At 38.2% G+C, this 16,413-nt stretch overlaps 1 protein-coding gene across 34 annotated transcripts in view; it reads right to left on the bottom strand.

The window, feature by feature from the left end:
* Slmap (sarcolemma associated protein) overlaps window positions 1-16,413 on the bottom strand; it is a 127,659-nt gene that overhangs the window by 55,350 nt on the left and 55,896 nt on the right. For all 34 annotated transcript variants that reach the window (XM_070018745.1, XM_070018763.1, XM_070018746.1 and 31 more), the window contains exons 5-10: window positions 12,298-12,334; window positions 9,664-9,726; window positions 3,668-3,763; window positions 3,498-3,569; window positions 3,106-3,246; window positions 301-438 (exon numbers count right to left, since the gene is read on the bottom strand). In XM_070018745.1, the coding sequence (XP_069874846.1) occupies window positions 301-438; window positions 3,106-3,246; window positions 3,498-3,569; window positions 3,668-3,763; window positions 9,664-9,726; window positions 12,298-12,334 (547 nt within the window). The remainder of the gene's footprint in view (window positions 1-300; window positions 439-3,105; window positions 3,247-3,497; window positions 3,570-3,667; window positions 3,764-9,663; window positions 9,727-12,297; window positions 12,335-16,413) is intronic.

Below are 16,413 nucleotides of genomic sequence, written 5' to 3'. Positions count from 1 at the left end.
AGGTTCAAAAAATGCCAAGATCATGTTCTGCTGATTCTCCTCTGTTAACAGTTGTTATATTGTAAATCACTAGCTACATTTCTAATCAGAGAAAATGATATGAACTTTTTCAAACTTTAAACTTCTGTAGTAAAGGAAGTTGGGCCAAACAGAATACAATCACCTTATTTTCACTAGTTACTATAGTTACTACAAAATATTTACATCAACTACCATCCAGAAATGCCTGAACATCAAGTTATGTCTAAGTGTGTTAGGAACTATTAGATTAATATACTTTTTGGTTGGTTATTCACATACCTTTAATTTATCAGATAAATCTTTAATCTCATTAACTGCTCCATTATATTTATTAGCTAATTCTCTTAATTCTTCCTGAGTCCGTTCATTCATTTCTTTTAGGTGGGTACATTCATCTTCAGTATTACTCAGACTTCTCTGCAATACAAATTCACAATCATTTAAAATGAGTGCAGATGTACTATTTACAATTCATTTTATAAAAAAATAGAACTCTATAGCCTATACTACATCAGCATTTGCCCTGGACTTTACATAAAGCTGAATTCTAAAATATAATTATTTCAGTTTACTTTGAATGCATACATATTACAGACAACACAACCAAGAATATTTAAAAATGTTAGTGGGTAAGGAACAGAAACAGGAAAAAAAAGATTGATATACCTTATTTATTTATTTATTTATTTACTTACTTACTTAATATTTATTTATTTATTTATTTTTGGTCGATCGTGGGGCTTTAACTCTGGGCTTGGGCGCTGTCCCTGTGCTCTTCAGCTCAAGGTGAGCGCTCTAATGCTTGAGCCACAGCGCCACTTCTGGTTTTCTGGTGGTTTATTGGAGAGAAGAGTCTCACGGACTTTCCTGCCTGGGCCAGCTTTGAACAATGATCCTCATATCTCAGCCTCCTGAGTAGCTAGGATTACAGGTGTGAGCTACCAGCGCCCGGCTTGATATACCTTTTTATAATAAGACTTTTTAAAGGTCAATGGCTATAACTTTTAGCCTTGAAAATATTTGAGGCCTATAAGGCCTATTAATTCCTTATTTTTTGTATGTGTGGCACATGGGTTTGAACTCAGGGCCTCTTGCTTATTAGATAGGCCCTCTTCAACATGGGTCCACACCCTAGCCCTGTCTAAAGATGGTCTTGATTTTTGATGGGGCTGGACCATGAAGACCTTTTTTTTTTTGGGGGGTCTGGTCGTGGGGCCTGAACTCTGGGCCTGGGCGCTGTCCCTCAGCAATTCAGCTCAAGGCTAGCGCTCTACCACTTGAGCCACAGTGCCACTTCCATCTTTTCTTTTTGCTTATGCGGTGCTGAGGAATCGAACCCAGGGCCTCATGCTTGCAAGGCAAGAGTTCTACCACTGAGCCACCTTCCCAGCCCCAGAACTTTCTATCTATACCTCCTGTGTAGTTGGTATGACAGATATGCTTCATTGTACCCAGCTTTAAAATATATATATATTTATTTATTTAATATTTTAATTAATTAATTAACTAATTAATTGTTTTTGTTGGTTGTGGGGCTTGAACTCAGGACTTGGGCACTTGGGCACTGTTCCTGAGCTTTTTACTGCTCAAGGCTAGGGCTCTAACACTTTGAGCCACAGTACCACTTCCAGTTTCCAGGTGGTTAATTCAAGATAAGAGTCTCATTGGACTTTCCTGCCCAGACTGGCTTTGAACTGCGATCCTCAGATCTCAGCCTCCTGAGTAGCTTTACATGTGTGAGCCACCAGCACCCAACTTTGAGCATATAGCATTAAGCAAATAGCATGGGTTAATATTATAGAAACTATCCTGATATTAAGGCTACACTTTTAGTATAGTCTATAACAGACATTTTAACCAAATTCTGTGTTAACTTTACAGTAGTTCAAAGGGATAACCCAATTTATGAATTAAGTTCTTTTTTAAAGCAATAAGAAACTTTTTCTTTTGTACTGGGAATTAAGGAACTTAGGCATGTTACACAAGTTTCTACCACTAGCTGAAAATCACATAATGACTAATCCTAAAAGATTTAGAAGGAACCTTGGAGATGACCCCTTAGAACCTCCAAAATATAACAGTTTCCTCTCTGGAAGATGGTTAAAGTAGGAACACAAGATGTTAAGTTCTTGGTCATACAGTGACCATCTTTAACTAGAAGAAAAGCAAATACTGGCACATAAAATATCATTATATCCAATGCTTGATAAGAAATGTACTCATGGGCTGGGAAGATGGCTCAGTGGTAGAACACTTGCCTTGCATGCCTGAGGCCCTGGGTTCGATTCCTCAGCACCATATAAGCAAAATGATAAAAGCTGTGGCTCAAGTGGTAGAGCGCGCTAGCCTTGAGCTGAAGAGCTGAGGGACAGCACTCAGGCCCAGAGTTCAGGCCCAACGACCAGACCCCCCCCCCCCAAAAAAAAAAAAAGAAATGTACTCGTTATCTTGCCCATGTAATTGTAACTCCTCTGTACAGGATTCTCACAATAAAAATAAATAAATAATGAAATAAAAAAAGAATATCATTATATCCATGGAGTCTCATATATACATTGTATATGCCAGGCAAGATCTCTACCACTTGAGCTGTGCCCCTAGCCCTTAAGGTTAATCCTAACAAGTACAAATGCTAAGACTCCTTGGTTAGAGTTTTATTTATCATTCACCGACTTTGGACCATAAACCCTAGAACTCAAATGGCTATGCTAAGAATTTATATCAGTAAAAGTAGCATACTGCCACTTCCCATCTAACAGAAAAAATTTCCTAGCTAAACAATAAAACCTAATGGAATGGCCTTGTCTGAGTGGAGGGAAGGCTGAAACTGCGGACAGAACTCATGAATGGAAAGAGGAAGGTAGACAAAGATAGTCATGATACTTAATACACATGTGAAATTGGAACTAAGTAACTTTAGGAGATGAGTGGGGTTGGAATATGTGGAGAATGAGAATAATGAAAAGGGTAGAAGTGATCAAGATGCATTGTACTAATAAGGTGAATTGAAATCCCTTTGTTCAAGTATTTAAAAATAATACAAATAAACTAATAAGGTTTTTAGAACTCTTAGACGCAAAATACCTCAACTTCTGAAAGTTTTCTAACCACTTCAATTTTCTCCTGAAGAACCCGCCTCAGGGACTCTTTGGCTGTTGTCTCATAGTTGTGTTTATCTTCTTGTAATGCTATAAGTTCCTTCCGTAAACTATCTTCTGTTTGATTCTAGAATAAAAGATATTTATAATCATAGCCAAGTTATTTTTTCTTTAATAAGCTCTTACCCCTTGAAAAAAATAAACACATTATGATGCCATTTAAATTTTGTACTAAGATACCTCTAAACACAAATTATGTTGGCTCAGTTTAAACTGATGCTATATTTAAAAATCATATCAATAAATGCCTTTACAAACATATTGACTCCCACTTCTAATAGATAATTCTCCCTTTTGTATTTGGGATTAAATACCTACTTTGGAGCATGCCTGTAATTGGTTTCCCATAACTTCTAACCGTGATAAGAGTCTATCTTCATCTATTAAAGCCTGTTGAAGAAAAATTAAATATGAATAAAATTCCATGCCAATTTGGTACAAAAGTTGAACATGTAAAGGATTCTTGAATATAAAGACAACTGGAATACCTGCCAACTGGTATCTGAAGCTTCTTGGGTGATGGCTAGTAGCCGCTGAAGCGTGGCTAACTTCTGTTCCAACATCTGTTCCCGATGTAAGGCCTCCTAATAATTAAATCACAAAAGAGATTCTAATAAAACTCAGCATGATTCCTTTGAAGAATAATCAATTTTCAGAGTATTTTTAATATTTTACTATACCTCTCCTTGATGCATTTCAATATTCTGAATTTGATATGCATAATAATTATTGTTGTTATGATGATGATGACTGGTGGTATTAAAGTCTGAACTCAGGGCCTATAAGTTGCTAATCAAACATTCTATCACTTGAGCCATTCCCCAAGTTCTATAATCCTTTAAAACATATATGGTGGGGCTGGGAAGGTGGCTCAGTGGTAGAGCGCTTGCCTTGCATGCCTGAGACCCTGGGTTCGATTCCTCAGCACCACATAAGCAAAAAGAAAAAAGCCGGAAGTGGCACTATGGCTCAAGTGGTAGAGTGCTAGCCTTGAGCTGAAGAGCTGAGGGACAGCGCCCAGACCCAGAGTTCAGGCCCCACAACCGGACCCCCCCCAAAAAAAAAATATGGTCATGCTATTCCAGCCTCATCCGTTGGTCTGTAAGTACTGCGATTTATTATAGGAGATACTCCAAATGCAACTTTCCCCCAAAGTAATCACTTGCTTTTGTTTTCTTTTTAGTCATAATTTGGAAAAAGCTAACATACACTTGGGCTTACATTTTATATGCAAATGTAAAATATGCATATATCTCAGAACAAACTGATTTCAAACTAAAACAAAATAATTTGGTTAGCCAAAAGACTGTAGTGGTTTAACTGTACAATTGTATCTAAGAGACTAATTGCTCTTATTTTTTTCCTTTTAAAGAAGTGCTTTATATACCTACATATTAATGTATGTGTGTGTATGTGAATATACTAAAGAAAGAGTCAGGCATGGTAGCTTATACCTAGGTTATGATCTGAGGATCTTAGCTCCGCCAAAAAAAAAAAAATCCTTCAGATTCTAATTAGCCAGTTAAAAGGCTAGACTGGGGCTTGAGAGGCATAGCTCAACTGGTAGAGTGCCAGCCTTGAGTAAGTGAGTCAAGTGAGAAGATGAGGCCCTGAGTTCCAAGCCCATGTACTGACAATAAACAAAAATAATTTATTGAATAAAGCTAGATTGGTGGGATATATCAAGTATAGAACTGTGAGTAAAAAACGCTAAGAGTACAAAGTCTTGAGTTTAAGCCTCTGAAACAGGAAAAAAGACTACTCTCATAGTCTATTTCAGGTGAGCTGATTCTCGTCTTCACTGCACATTACTTAGGCAGCAATTAAAATGCCCAAAATAAGCAAGAATCCACCAACAGTTGTTCAAAATAACTAAGAGATAAAGGAGTTACATTTGGTAGCTCAAAAAAAAAAAATCTTTTTACAAAGAAAGTCACTGTCTAGGCAAGGCCTGATCTTTTAGGCCTGATCTTAAAATTTGACAGCTGATAATAGGATAATAGGGTCTTCTAAATGCTCACAGCATTTAGTTGTGGTTTTGGCCTACCTTTAACTTCTACTCCTATCATTATCTATACACTTACTACCTTACTATCTTTGAGCTACCTCAACAGAGAAGCATATGCTTCAAACATTTGAGTACCTGTGGGTTAAAGCATACATTTATTGCTTCTCACATCTTTGCTACACAATGATTAGGAAGAATCTGACCTAATTAGAGTTAGAAGTACTGTTTTAATGTAACCCTAAAAAAAACCCTATAGATTAAGGAATTAATTAAATCTGTATCACCTCAGAATATACATTAAAACAATTCACATGTGAAAGAGATAATCACATTTATTTTATGTTTCCAAACATTCCTAATAGCAAACAAATAACAAAAATGCAAAATGTTTTAGTGAAAAACAAAAACACAGGCTGGGAAGGTGGCTCAGTGGTAGACTGCTTGCCTTGCATACATGAGGCCCTGTGTTCCATTCCTCAGCACCACATAAACAGAAAAAGCTGGAAGTGGCGCTGTGGTAGAGTGCTCACCTTGAGCTGAAGAGCTCAGGGCTGGAGCCCAAACCCAGAGTTTAGGCCCCGCAAAAACAAACAAACAAACAAAAAAACCACCAAGCACCCATAATCTATCTACCACCACTAGATGGTGCCATTTCACTTTTTTCTTTCTTTTACTCAAGTTTCTTGACCGAATCACATTCTAACAGAAATGTAATAATTCCAGGAATAGTCTTTTAGTTCAAAGGCATAAAATATATCTATTCTAGCTTTTATTAAAAAGGCTTAAAACTTGCAATTTACATTAGAATTTTAGCAATCTAATAAGATGTATAAAGAAAAAGAAAAGTGAGAGAAGGGATGGGTTAGGAGTGATGGATGACAATGTTGTCAGACATCTTGTATCCATTACTGTTTTGTAAAATGTGAACTTCTTTGTACAACTACTTAAAGATAATAATAATAATAATAATAATAATAATAATAATAATAATAATAAAGTAAAAAAATAAAGATATATAAAGAAAAGACTTGGGGGGGAGCAGGGAGGATTGGGTGGGGGGTGTGGGGGGAGGATGGGAAGGGATGGGAAGGGGAAACAGAGAAGGAGGCTACAATGCTTGATAAGAAATGTACTCATTATCTTGCCCATGTAATTGTAACCCCTCTGTACAGTATTTTCACAATATAAAAAAAAAGAAAAGAAAAGGCTTGATGGTGTAATTTCCTGTGAAAAGTTAGAAAAAAGAAACGTAAATAGATACTCAAAGAGCTGGCAAAAAAAAGTTGGACAGAGTAAAAGTAAGGCAGGTTTGCAGTCTATGATAATTAGTGACAACAGTATATACAATCAGACAATTGATTTAATCTATAAACCCCCTATTTCTCACATGAAAAATGAGGTACAGACCAACTAACATTTTCTTCCACCTCTAAAAAGACCTCCATTAATTGATGTATCTGACAATTAAGTGGCAAAGGGTTATTGACATTTATAGCACACATTTTATTTGACAGGCTCTGTTTAAGTGCTTGGCAAATATTAACATATATTCTTCAGAATTTAAAGAGGTAAATGCTATTACTTTGCCCATTTCCTTTATGAGAAAAACAGGGCCCAAAGGTTTTAAACAATTTTCTTATTAGCATATCAAAAGTTAAAACTGGATCAAAACTAGGCAATTCTGGCTAAAACCTACATTATTAACTATACCACTAACATGCAAATATACCAAGTTCTTTTCTCTGTACCAGTTCATTATATCTGGTGGAAAATAAAATCAAATTAATGTGTTACTTTCAGTTCATTTTCACAGATTTGCATGCTTTTTCTTTTCTTTTTTTATTAACATGTTAATGAACAAATGTTCACATGTATAAGGTAAAATTGTTCTCAGTGATCAATTCCTGTAAACTAATGTATGATTATCTAACTTTAAACAACTAAAAACATACACAAATAAATTAAGGTCACAGAAGGTCACAGAATTAAGTAAGTAGCAGAATCAAGATAAAAACTTCTCACACCTATAAACTAGCTACTCAGGAGGCTGAGATCTGAGGATCACAGTTCAAAGCCTGCTCATGTAGGCAAATCCGTGAGACTCTTATCTCTAATAAACTACTCAGAAAACCGAAAGTGGTGCTGTGGCTCAAATGGTAGACTACTAGCCTTTAGCTGAAGAGCTGAGGGACAGTACCAGGCCCAGAGTTCAAGCCCCAAGACCAACATTAAAAAAAAGAGAGAGAGAGATTAAAAACTTCTATCTCTAGCAGGACACTGGTGGCTCATACCTATAATCCCAGCTACTAAGGAGGCTGAGATCTGAGGATCTTGGTTCAAAGACAGCCTGGGCAAAAAAAGTCCATGAGACTTTTTTTTTTTTGGTCCAGTCATGGGGCCTGAACTCTGGGCCTGGGCGCTGTCCCTCAGCTCTTCAGCTCAAGGCTCGTGCTCTACCACTTGAGCCACAGCGCCACTTCCGGCTTTTTTTTTTCTGCTTATGTGGTGCTGAGGAATCGAACCCAGGGCCTCATGCATGCAAGGCAAGCGCTCTACCACTGAGCCAACTCCCAGCCCCAGTCCATGAGACTTTTATCTCCAATTAACTACCAGAAAACCAGAAGAGGCACTATTGCTTAAGTGGTAGAGTGCTCATGTTGAGCTGAAGAGATCAGGGACAGCATCCAGTCCCAGAGTTCAAGCCCCATGACTGACAAACAAAAACCCAAACAAACAAAAGAAAACTTCTATCTCTAAACTCCTAACTTAGAATTTTCTTTAAGGATGCTTGTTCATCATAAAACAGGCTTAAAGAGTCCAGCCCAGTTCTACAGAAGTTAAGAAAAAGCTTTTGTTTGCTTTTCAGAGATTTGAATGTCTCTTTAAAAACAGAACTAAGGGCTGGGAAGGTGGCTCAGTGGTAGAGTGCTTGCCTTGCATGTATGAGGCCCTGAGTTTGATTCCTCAGCACCACATAAGCAGAAAAAGCCAGGAGTGGTACTATGGCTCAAGTGGTAGAGCACTAGCCTTGAGGTGAAGAGCTGAGGGACAGCGCCCAGGCCCAGAGTTCAGGCCCCACAACCAACGACAAAAACTAAAACAAAAACAGAACTAAGTGCTCTAGGAGCCCTTTCTAGGAGCTATCAAGAAACTTTTCTATGGAGCCAGCAGAGGCCAGCACACAGTAGGGTCTGTTAAAACTCATACCAGGTGCAACCTCCAGTTCTATCACATACTAGTTATGTTCATTATTAAATGTTCCTGTCAGTAATTCCATCTAGAAAAATTGGAATAAAGTATGCATATAAGTCTGTGGTAAGGATTAAATAAGTTAATATAGGTAAGTTGCTAGAACAGAGCTTGGCATTCAGTGGTATATTAGTATTACCATTTAGCAGTCAAAATCTCTTGTACAAAAGCTTTTCTTCCCTAGACTCAAAAATCTAACTCTCTTATCTTTTCTTCAAAAGACCTATTTGTGTGTGTGTGTGCGTGTGCGTGTGTGTGTGTGTGTGTGTGTGTGTGTGTGTGTGTGTACGTGTGCGCACGCATGCGTGTGCATACCTGCTGATCCTGGGACTTGAACTCAGGGCCTGGATGCTTCCCTGAGCTTTTTTTACTCAAAGCAGCACTCTACCACTTAAGTCACAGCTCCACTTCTGTCATTTTGGTGGTTAGTTGGAAATCTTCAGATCTCAGCCTCCTGACTAACTAGGATTATTGACATGAGCAACTAGCACCCAGCTTCCTAACCTTTGTTTTGCTCAAGGCTAGTGCTGCTCTACCATTTGAGCCATAGCACCATTTCCATTTTTTTGATGCTTAATTGGAGATAAAAGTCTCATATACTTACCTGCCTAGACTGGCTTTGAACCGAGATCCTCAGATCTCAGTCTCCTGAGTAGGATTACAGACATGAGCCATTATTACCAGGCAAGACCAACTCTTCTTTTTTTCCCCCTAATCCTGGGGCTTGAATTCAGGCCTTGGGCACTGTCCCCAAACCTCTTTGTGCTCAAGCTAGTAGTGCTCTCTCCTACTTAAGCCACAGCACCACTTCCTGCTTATTCTGCATAGTTTATTGGAGATAAGAGGCTCACAGACTTTCCGGCCCAGGCTGGTTTTGAATCGTGATCCTCAGGTCTCAGCCTTCTGAACGGCCAGGATTACAGGTTGTAAGCCACTGATGCCCGGCAAAACCAACTCTTAATCTGGTTCTTCTTTGAAAAAGTTTTTCTTTATACTTAGATCGAGTCAATTTTTTTTTCCTTTTTTTGGTTGTGGGGCTTGAACTCTTGAGCTTGGGCGCTGTCCCTGTGCTCTTCAACTGAAGGCGAACGCTCTACTGCTTGAGCCACAGTGCCACTTCCTAGTTAATACTTTTTTATACTGTGCTTGTGAACTGGCAGAGTAAAATCTAAATTATACAATTCTACTTCCAAAGACTAATAAATAATTCTCAAGATTTACTTTTACCTGTAGATACTGAGAAAGTTGGAATAATTCCTGAGAGTACATACTGGGAGTGTTAGCAGCAACCTAGAAACAAAACAACATTGTCAACAGTCACAGAAAATACAAAAGATATTAAAGAAAATATTCTTCAAATGTCTATTGTTTTAATATGTATATTAAGTGTTACTTTAAAAATTAATCTATTTGTTTAGCTCTCAAGATATTTCTGGTCTATATCTGAGATTTACAAATAGTATTATAATATGCTGTTTTATAAGAAAGGTGGTGATAAAAGTGCTACTCAAGGAAATATTCCTTGATATCCAAACTACAAATTTGTAGCAGAAGGCACAAGTCTTTCTTTTCCTGCGCGCGCGTGCGTGCGTGCGTGCGTGCGTGCGTGCGTGCGTGTGTGTGTGTGTGTGTGTGTGTGTGTGTGTGTGTTTAATTAGAAATAAATCTCACAGATTGTTCTTGCCAGGGCTGGTTTTGAACCACTATCCTCAGAGCTCAGCCTTCTGGAGTAGGTAGGTGTGAGCCACCAGCACCCAGCTAGGACAAATTTTTCTTAATAAAGAAAGAAAACTAGGAAGCAGTGCTGTCAATCAATGTGGTAGAACACTAGTCTTGAATGAAAAAGCTCAAGGACAGTGACCAGGCCTGGAGTTCAAGACTGACAACTGACAGAAAACAGTTTCTGGATGCTGGTAGCTCAAGCTCTGTGATGAACACAATATCCTAAATCAATTTCCTCTACCACTTAAGATATACCACAGCCCTTCTTGCATTAGTTATTTTTCAGATAAGGTCTTCCAATTTGTGTGAGACCAGCCTTAGACCCCAATACTTTTGCGTCTACCTCCCATACAACTGGGTATTAGGTGTGCACCACCAGGCTCAGCTTGTTTTTTTAAGATAAAGTCTTATTAACACTTTTGGAGAGTGAGGAAGGAAGGCTGGGCTGACTTCAAACTAAGATCCTTCTATCTCTACTTTCCAGGTAGCTGAGATTACAGGTGTCATCCAGTCACACAGTTCCCTTTAAATTTCATCATTAGCTAATTTTTCAATATGTGAATAAATCACCGTTCATTTAACAGTAACCATCTTCAAAGACATCTGTGGTGCTACTTGCTCATAATCCTAGCACTCAGGAGGCTAGCTAAGGCAAGAAGACAAGTTCAAGGCTAGTAGGGCTATATGAGGAGACTTTCAGAAACAACAAAAAGGTATAATCTTTTTCAAAATTTGGAAACATGTATGTGTTGCCAGTGGGGAGCAACATGAAACCTAATGCTGTTCAATGGTCACACGCCATAAAAATTATTTTGGCTTTCTTTAATGTTTTTAGAGGTATAGCTATTTATATTTTATTTATTTATTTATTTATTTTTGTCGGTCGTGGGGCTTGAACTCTGGGCTTGGGCGCTGTCCTTGCACTCTTCAGCTCAAGGTGAGCGCTCTACTACTTGAGCCACAGCATCACTTCCGGTTTTCTAGTGGTTTATTGGAGATAGAGAGTCTCACAGACTCTTCCTGCCCGGGCTGGCTTTGAACCATGATTCTCAGATCTCAGCCTCCTGAGCAGCTAGGATTACAGGCGTGAGCCACCAGAACCTTGGCACATTTATTTTTTAAATGAGGTAAAAGGTGTTTAAACACCATAAATCAGCCAAACTGTTTAGAATCCAAGAATTTTAAAAGACATACTTGGTATAAGAGGTTTTTCAAGGCAATGGAATATATAACTAATATTAAGAAGAAAAAAAATAAGCACTTAATAAATTACTATATCATTTACCTACATCCTCAACACTATTAAGAACATATAGTATCATTCATTATTAAACTTAGAAAGTATATTTTTATTAATGTAATTTTTAGTAAGAGGCATTACTTTTTTTTTTTGGTCGGTCATGGGACTTGAACTCTGGGCCTGGGTACTGTCTCCCAGCTCTTCAGCTCAAGGCAAGCACTCTACCACTTAAGCCATAGTGCCACTTCTGGTTTTCTGGTGGTTTACTGGAGGTAAGAGTCTCATGGACTTTGCTTGCTTGGGCTGGCTTTGAACAGCAATTCTCAGATCTCAGCCTCCTGAGTAGCTAGGATTACAGGTGTGAGCCATCGGCCCCTGGCAGAGGTATTACTTTTTTAAGAAAATTATTTACTTCTGAAATAATTCTTGGTGTTATATAGGTTGGTAATTAACCACTTTATCTCTACAAAAGGAGCCTAAGAAACAATTCTAGTTTCAAGCAGGACTTCATTTTTCTGGTGAGATTTTTACCACTGATCACCAAAAGCAATTAGAGAATAATTTCTGTAAATTAATATTTCCATACTACTTCTGCCAAATAGGTGTTAACAATTAGACCAAAGCTTTAATAAGTTTCCAGACAGACCTGTGCCTCTGAATACAGAGAAATAGCTAACATTTCTTGTCCTTGGTGAGGTACAAACAGATACATTTAGTGAAGAAAGCCAACTGCTGACTTTAGCTTTTTCCAAAGAAACATCCATTCAAAATTCTATGCATACTGAAGAGAAGATTGCACTAACTATATAACACCGTATTTATTGTTATAAAAGAGAAATGCATTTCTAGACAAAGCATATTAAAAAACAAGCTTTTAAAAATAATCATTAACAACTTACTTTGTCAACAGGACTTGGTAATGGGGCATGGATGACGCTGAAAAGTAAAATTTAGAATTTTTATCTAACTTCCTGAAAACAGAGGAAATAAGATTATGAGAGTACCAGAATATTTTAAGTCACAAAATAGATATATTTTCCCTCACATAATTAAAATATCTTTCAATCCTTCAGAAATGTATGATGTTCTTAGAAAACAAGGCAATACATATAAAAGTCTACTTTTTTGCACATCAATATAGTTCTAAAAACAAATTAAAAAGCATAATGAAATAAAGATCCTTTAAGGACTACTCCTTAATGAAAATGGTGGTGAATTACTTGACTAAGTATTTATATACATAGAAAAGAAGCCCTTTTTTTAAAGATCAGAACTCAGGGCCTCACAACTGGCTTAGCTTGTTTGCTCATCTAATGTTCTGCCACTGGAATCACACTTTCTGCTTCGTTTTTTGCTGGTTATTTTGGAGGTGGAGTCTCATGGGTTTTTCTGCCTGAACTAAGAAAGTCACGAACCACTGATGCCTGGTCAGAAAAGAAGCCCTCTTGAAATTACCCATTTTCAATTTTATAATGTATAAAGTAAGTTCTTTTCAAATTAAACATTCCTATGCTGAAAGTCTTAAAAAGCAAAGGCTGGATTGAGAATGTGGCTTAGTGGCAGAGTGCTTGCCTCACACGCACGAAGCCCTGGGTTCAATTCCTCAGTACCACATACATAGAAATAGCCAGAAGTAGCACTGTAGCTCAAGTGGTAGAGTGCTAGCCTTGAGCAAAAAAAAAAAAAAGCTCAGGGACAGCACCCATGCTCTGAGTTCAAGTTCCAGGACTGGACAAAAAAAAAAAAAATAGCAAAGGCTACAATATGCAATCTTCTTCTAGTGAAGACCAACTATAGTTGATCAAAATAGAAACTACTATTCTTCATCTGGTCATCTCAGAAACTAACTGAAAACTTAAATGTATGAATAAAGCTAAACTTGCATCACTTTCAAACAAAACCTTAACTTTTTTGCCTCATAAAGAACCACTGATAGAAAAGCAGTACAACAGTGGTAAGCATGCTGACTTAGAGGCTGTTTGGCCAGGTCCAAATTCTGCTTCTATGTACCAGATGAAAGGTAGACTACCTTGTCAAGATAGATCTTAGCTTCATCATCCATAAAATAGAAATAATTGTAAAACCATTCAAGTTTATTTATTTTTTTACCCTGGTCATGGGACTTAAACTCTGGGTCTGGGCACTGTCCCTGAGCTTTTTTTCACTCAAGGCTAGGGCACTACCACTTTGAGCCATAGCACCACTTCTGGTTTTCTGGTGGTTAATTGGAGTCTCACAGACTTTCATGCCTGGAGTTGGGTTGGAAAACTGATCCTCAGATCTCAGCTTCTTGAGTAGCTAGGATTATAGGTGTGAGCCACTGGCACACAGTGCAGTAAGTTTACTTTCTATTACAAATGTTCACAAAAATAAAAAGTTTAAAACAGTGCCCAGAACATAGTCAGCATGTGATCGCTAATTCCATTGCAAAACAAATAGCTAAGGAAGCATGGATTTTACAATGTTCTACAAGACCAAGGCTGACTTCCATGTCCCCTACTTGTTATTAGTCACTCATATCTCAGAAGCCTCCCTATTGATGACCAACTTGAAGGGAGATGGGGTAAAGCAGCCAAATTCAACAGATCTATCATGTTTAAGTTGCTAAGAAATTGATCTGGCATGACATAAAAAACAGAGTATTATGTACACCTTTCCCCTTCTCTTTCCCTTATACCTTAAGATACCTTATTGTACTTTATTGATTACATTTATATGTGTCAGGAACTATGATCAATTACTTCTGCATTCCCAGAGATTAAGGGGGATATATAAGAGGATAATCATAATTTATGGCTCTGACAAAGCTGGCTCCTATTGAAGTTTTTGCTTTTTTTTTTTTTTTTTTTTCCCCCACACAGGGCCTGGGTGCTATCCTTGAACTTCTTCTTTTGCTCAAGACTAGTGCACTACCACTTTAGCCACAGCTCCACTTCTGGTTTTTGGTGGTTAATTGGAGATAAGAGTCTCTCGGAGTTTTCCTGTCTGGACTGGCTTCAAATCATGATCCTCAGATCTCAGCCTCCTGAGTAGCTAGGATTACAGGTGTGAGCTACCAGCACCCTGCTCCTAATGAAGTTTTAAAGAAGTTATACCCAACTTTAGTTTATCTTTATTACTCCATAAAACTAAAACAGATATTTAAGCATAAGTTAATTTTTGGGTCTGGTCGTGGGGCCTGAACTCTGGGCCTGGGCGCTGTCCCTCAGCTCTTCAGCTCAAGGCCAGCGCTCTACCACTTGAGACACAGCGCCGCTTCCAGCTTTTTTTTTCTTTTTGTTTATGTGGTGCTGAGGAATCGCATGCAAGGCAAGTGCTCTACCACTGAGCCACCTTCCCAGCCCAAGCATAAGTTAATTTTTTAAAAGCAATAGTCATTACAGAAAATGTGACATAAAACATGAAGAAATGAACTAAAGTGATCCACCAATACCCAAAGGCAACCATTTTGCATAGCCCTTTTTCAGTAAATATGTACATGAAAGGAAACTTAAGACAGCCTAGTGGGAGCAAATATTACTAACAGAGTTTTTCCTTGTTGTTTTGTGTTTTTCATTTTCTTTTCTTTTATATTTTTAATTTTGTCAGTTGTGGGGCTTGAACGCCAGGCCTGGGTGCTGTCCCTGAGCTCTTTTACTCAAGGTTAGCGCCCTACCACTATGAGCCACAGCACTACTTCCAGTTTTCTAGTGGTTAATTGGAGATAAGAGCCTCACAGACTTTCCTGCCTGACGTTGGCTTTGAACCTTGATCCTCACATCCTCACATCTGAGTAGGTAGGATTTCAGGTATGAACCACCAGTACCCAGCATTGTTTTTTTTTGTTTGTTTGTTTTTGTTTTTGTCAGTCGTGGGGCTTGAACTCTGGGTCTAGACACTGTCCCTCAGATCTTCAGCTCAAGGCTAACACTCTAACCACCACTTTCTGGTGGTTAATTGCAGATAAGAGCCTCACGGACTTTTCTGCCTGGGCAGGCTTTGAACCATAATTCTCAGACCTCAGCCTCCTGAGTAGCTAGGATTATAGGCATGAGCCACTGGTGCCCAGTATTTTGTGGTTTTTATATAGTTTTCTTAGTGACCCAGAACAAAATATTCTGTTGTCATAAAGACCTAATTATAAACGAGACAAAAAAAAATCAACAGATTACATAAGTGGTATGTACTTGCATTTTATAGAACTTGTATCTTACATATAAGTTTATTTTGTTTGAATTGTAGAAAAGCTCCTGGTGTATGTAAGAGTACAACAAAGGAATGCAGGGCTGGGAAAGTGGCTCAGTGGTAGAGCGCTTGCCTTGCATGCCTGAGGCCCTGGGTTCGATTCCTCAGCACCACATAAGCAAAAAGAAAAAAAGCCGGAAGTGGCAGTGTGGCTCAAGTGGTAGAGTGTTAGCCTTGAGCTGAAGAGCTGAGGGACAGCACGCAGGCCCAGAGTTCAGGCCCCAGGACCGGACCCCCCAAAAAACAAAAAAAGAACAAAGGAATGCAGAAAATGAAAACTATTACTTACTTAGTGTTAAGGTAGTGAGATTCAATCTGGTTTTTTTTTTTTTAATCATTAGAAAATTTGTGCAGGGGCTGGGAAGGTGGCTCAGTGGTAGAGTGCTTGCCTCGTATACATTAGGCCTTGGGTTCAATTTCTCAGCCCACATAAGCAGAAAAAGCAGGAAGTGGCAATGTGGCTGTAGTGGTAGAGCGCTACCTTGAGCTGAAGAGCTGAGGGACAGTGCCCAGGCCCAGAGTTCAGGCCTCACGAATGACAAAAAAAAAGGAAATTTGTGCAATATAATAAAAGAAAGAAAAAAAAAAGGCTTTTGAGAATTGCCTATTAAAGAACTACCTATTAAAGCACTATATCTATACACACAATTAACTTGGCATTCTGGCACAACCAAAACCATGTAAATTGCTAATAAATATTAGGTTGTAATAATAGAAAGAGCTAAAGTTTATTGTGAACTTACTATACTCCAGGCAGTATGGTAAGATTTTAAATATGCAATCATGTTTAA

This window comes from Dipodomys merriami, unplaced genomic scaffold (assembly GCF_024711535.1).
Source record: "Dipodomys merriami isolate MVZ:Mamm:240054 unplaced genomic scaffold, mDipMer1.0.p SCAF_13, whole genome shotgun sequence".
Classification (NCBI taxonomy): Eukaryota; Metazoa; Chordata; class Mammalia; order Rodentia; family Heteromyidae; genus Dipodomys; species Dipodomys merriami.
Note: the sequence above shows the minus strand (reverse complement) of the source record. Positions and strands in the feature narration are given on the sequence as shown.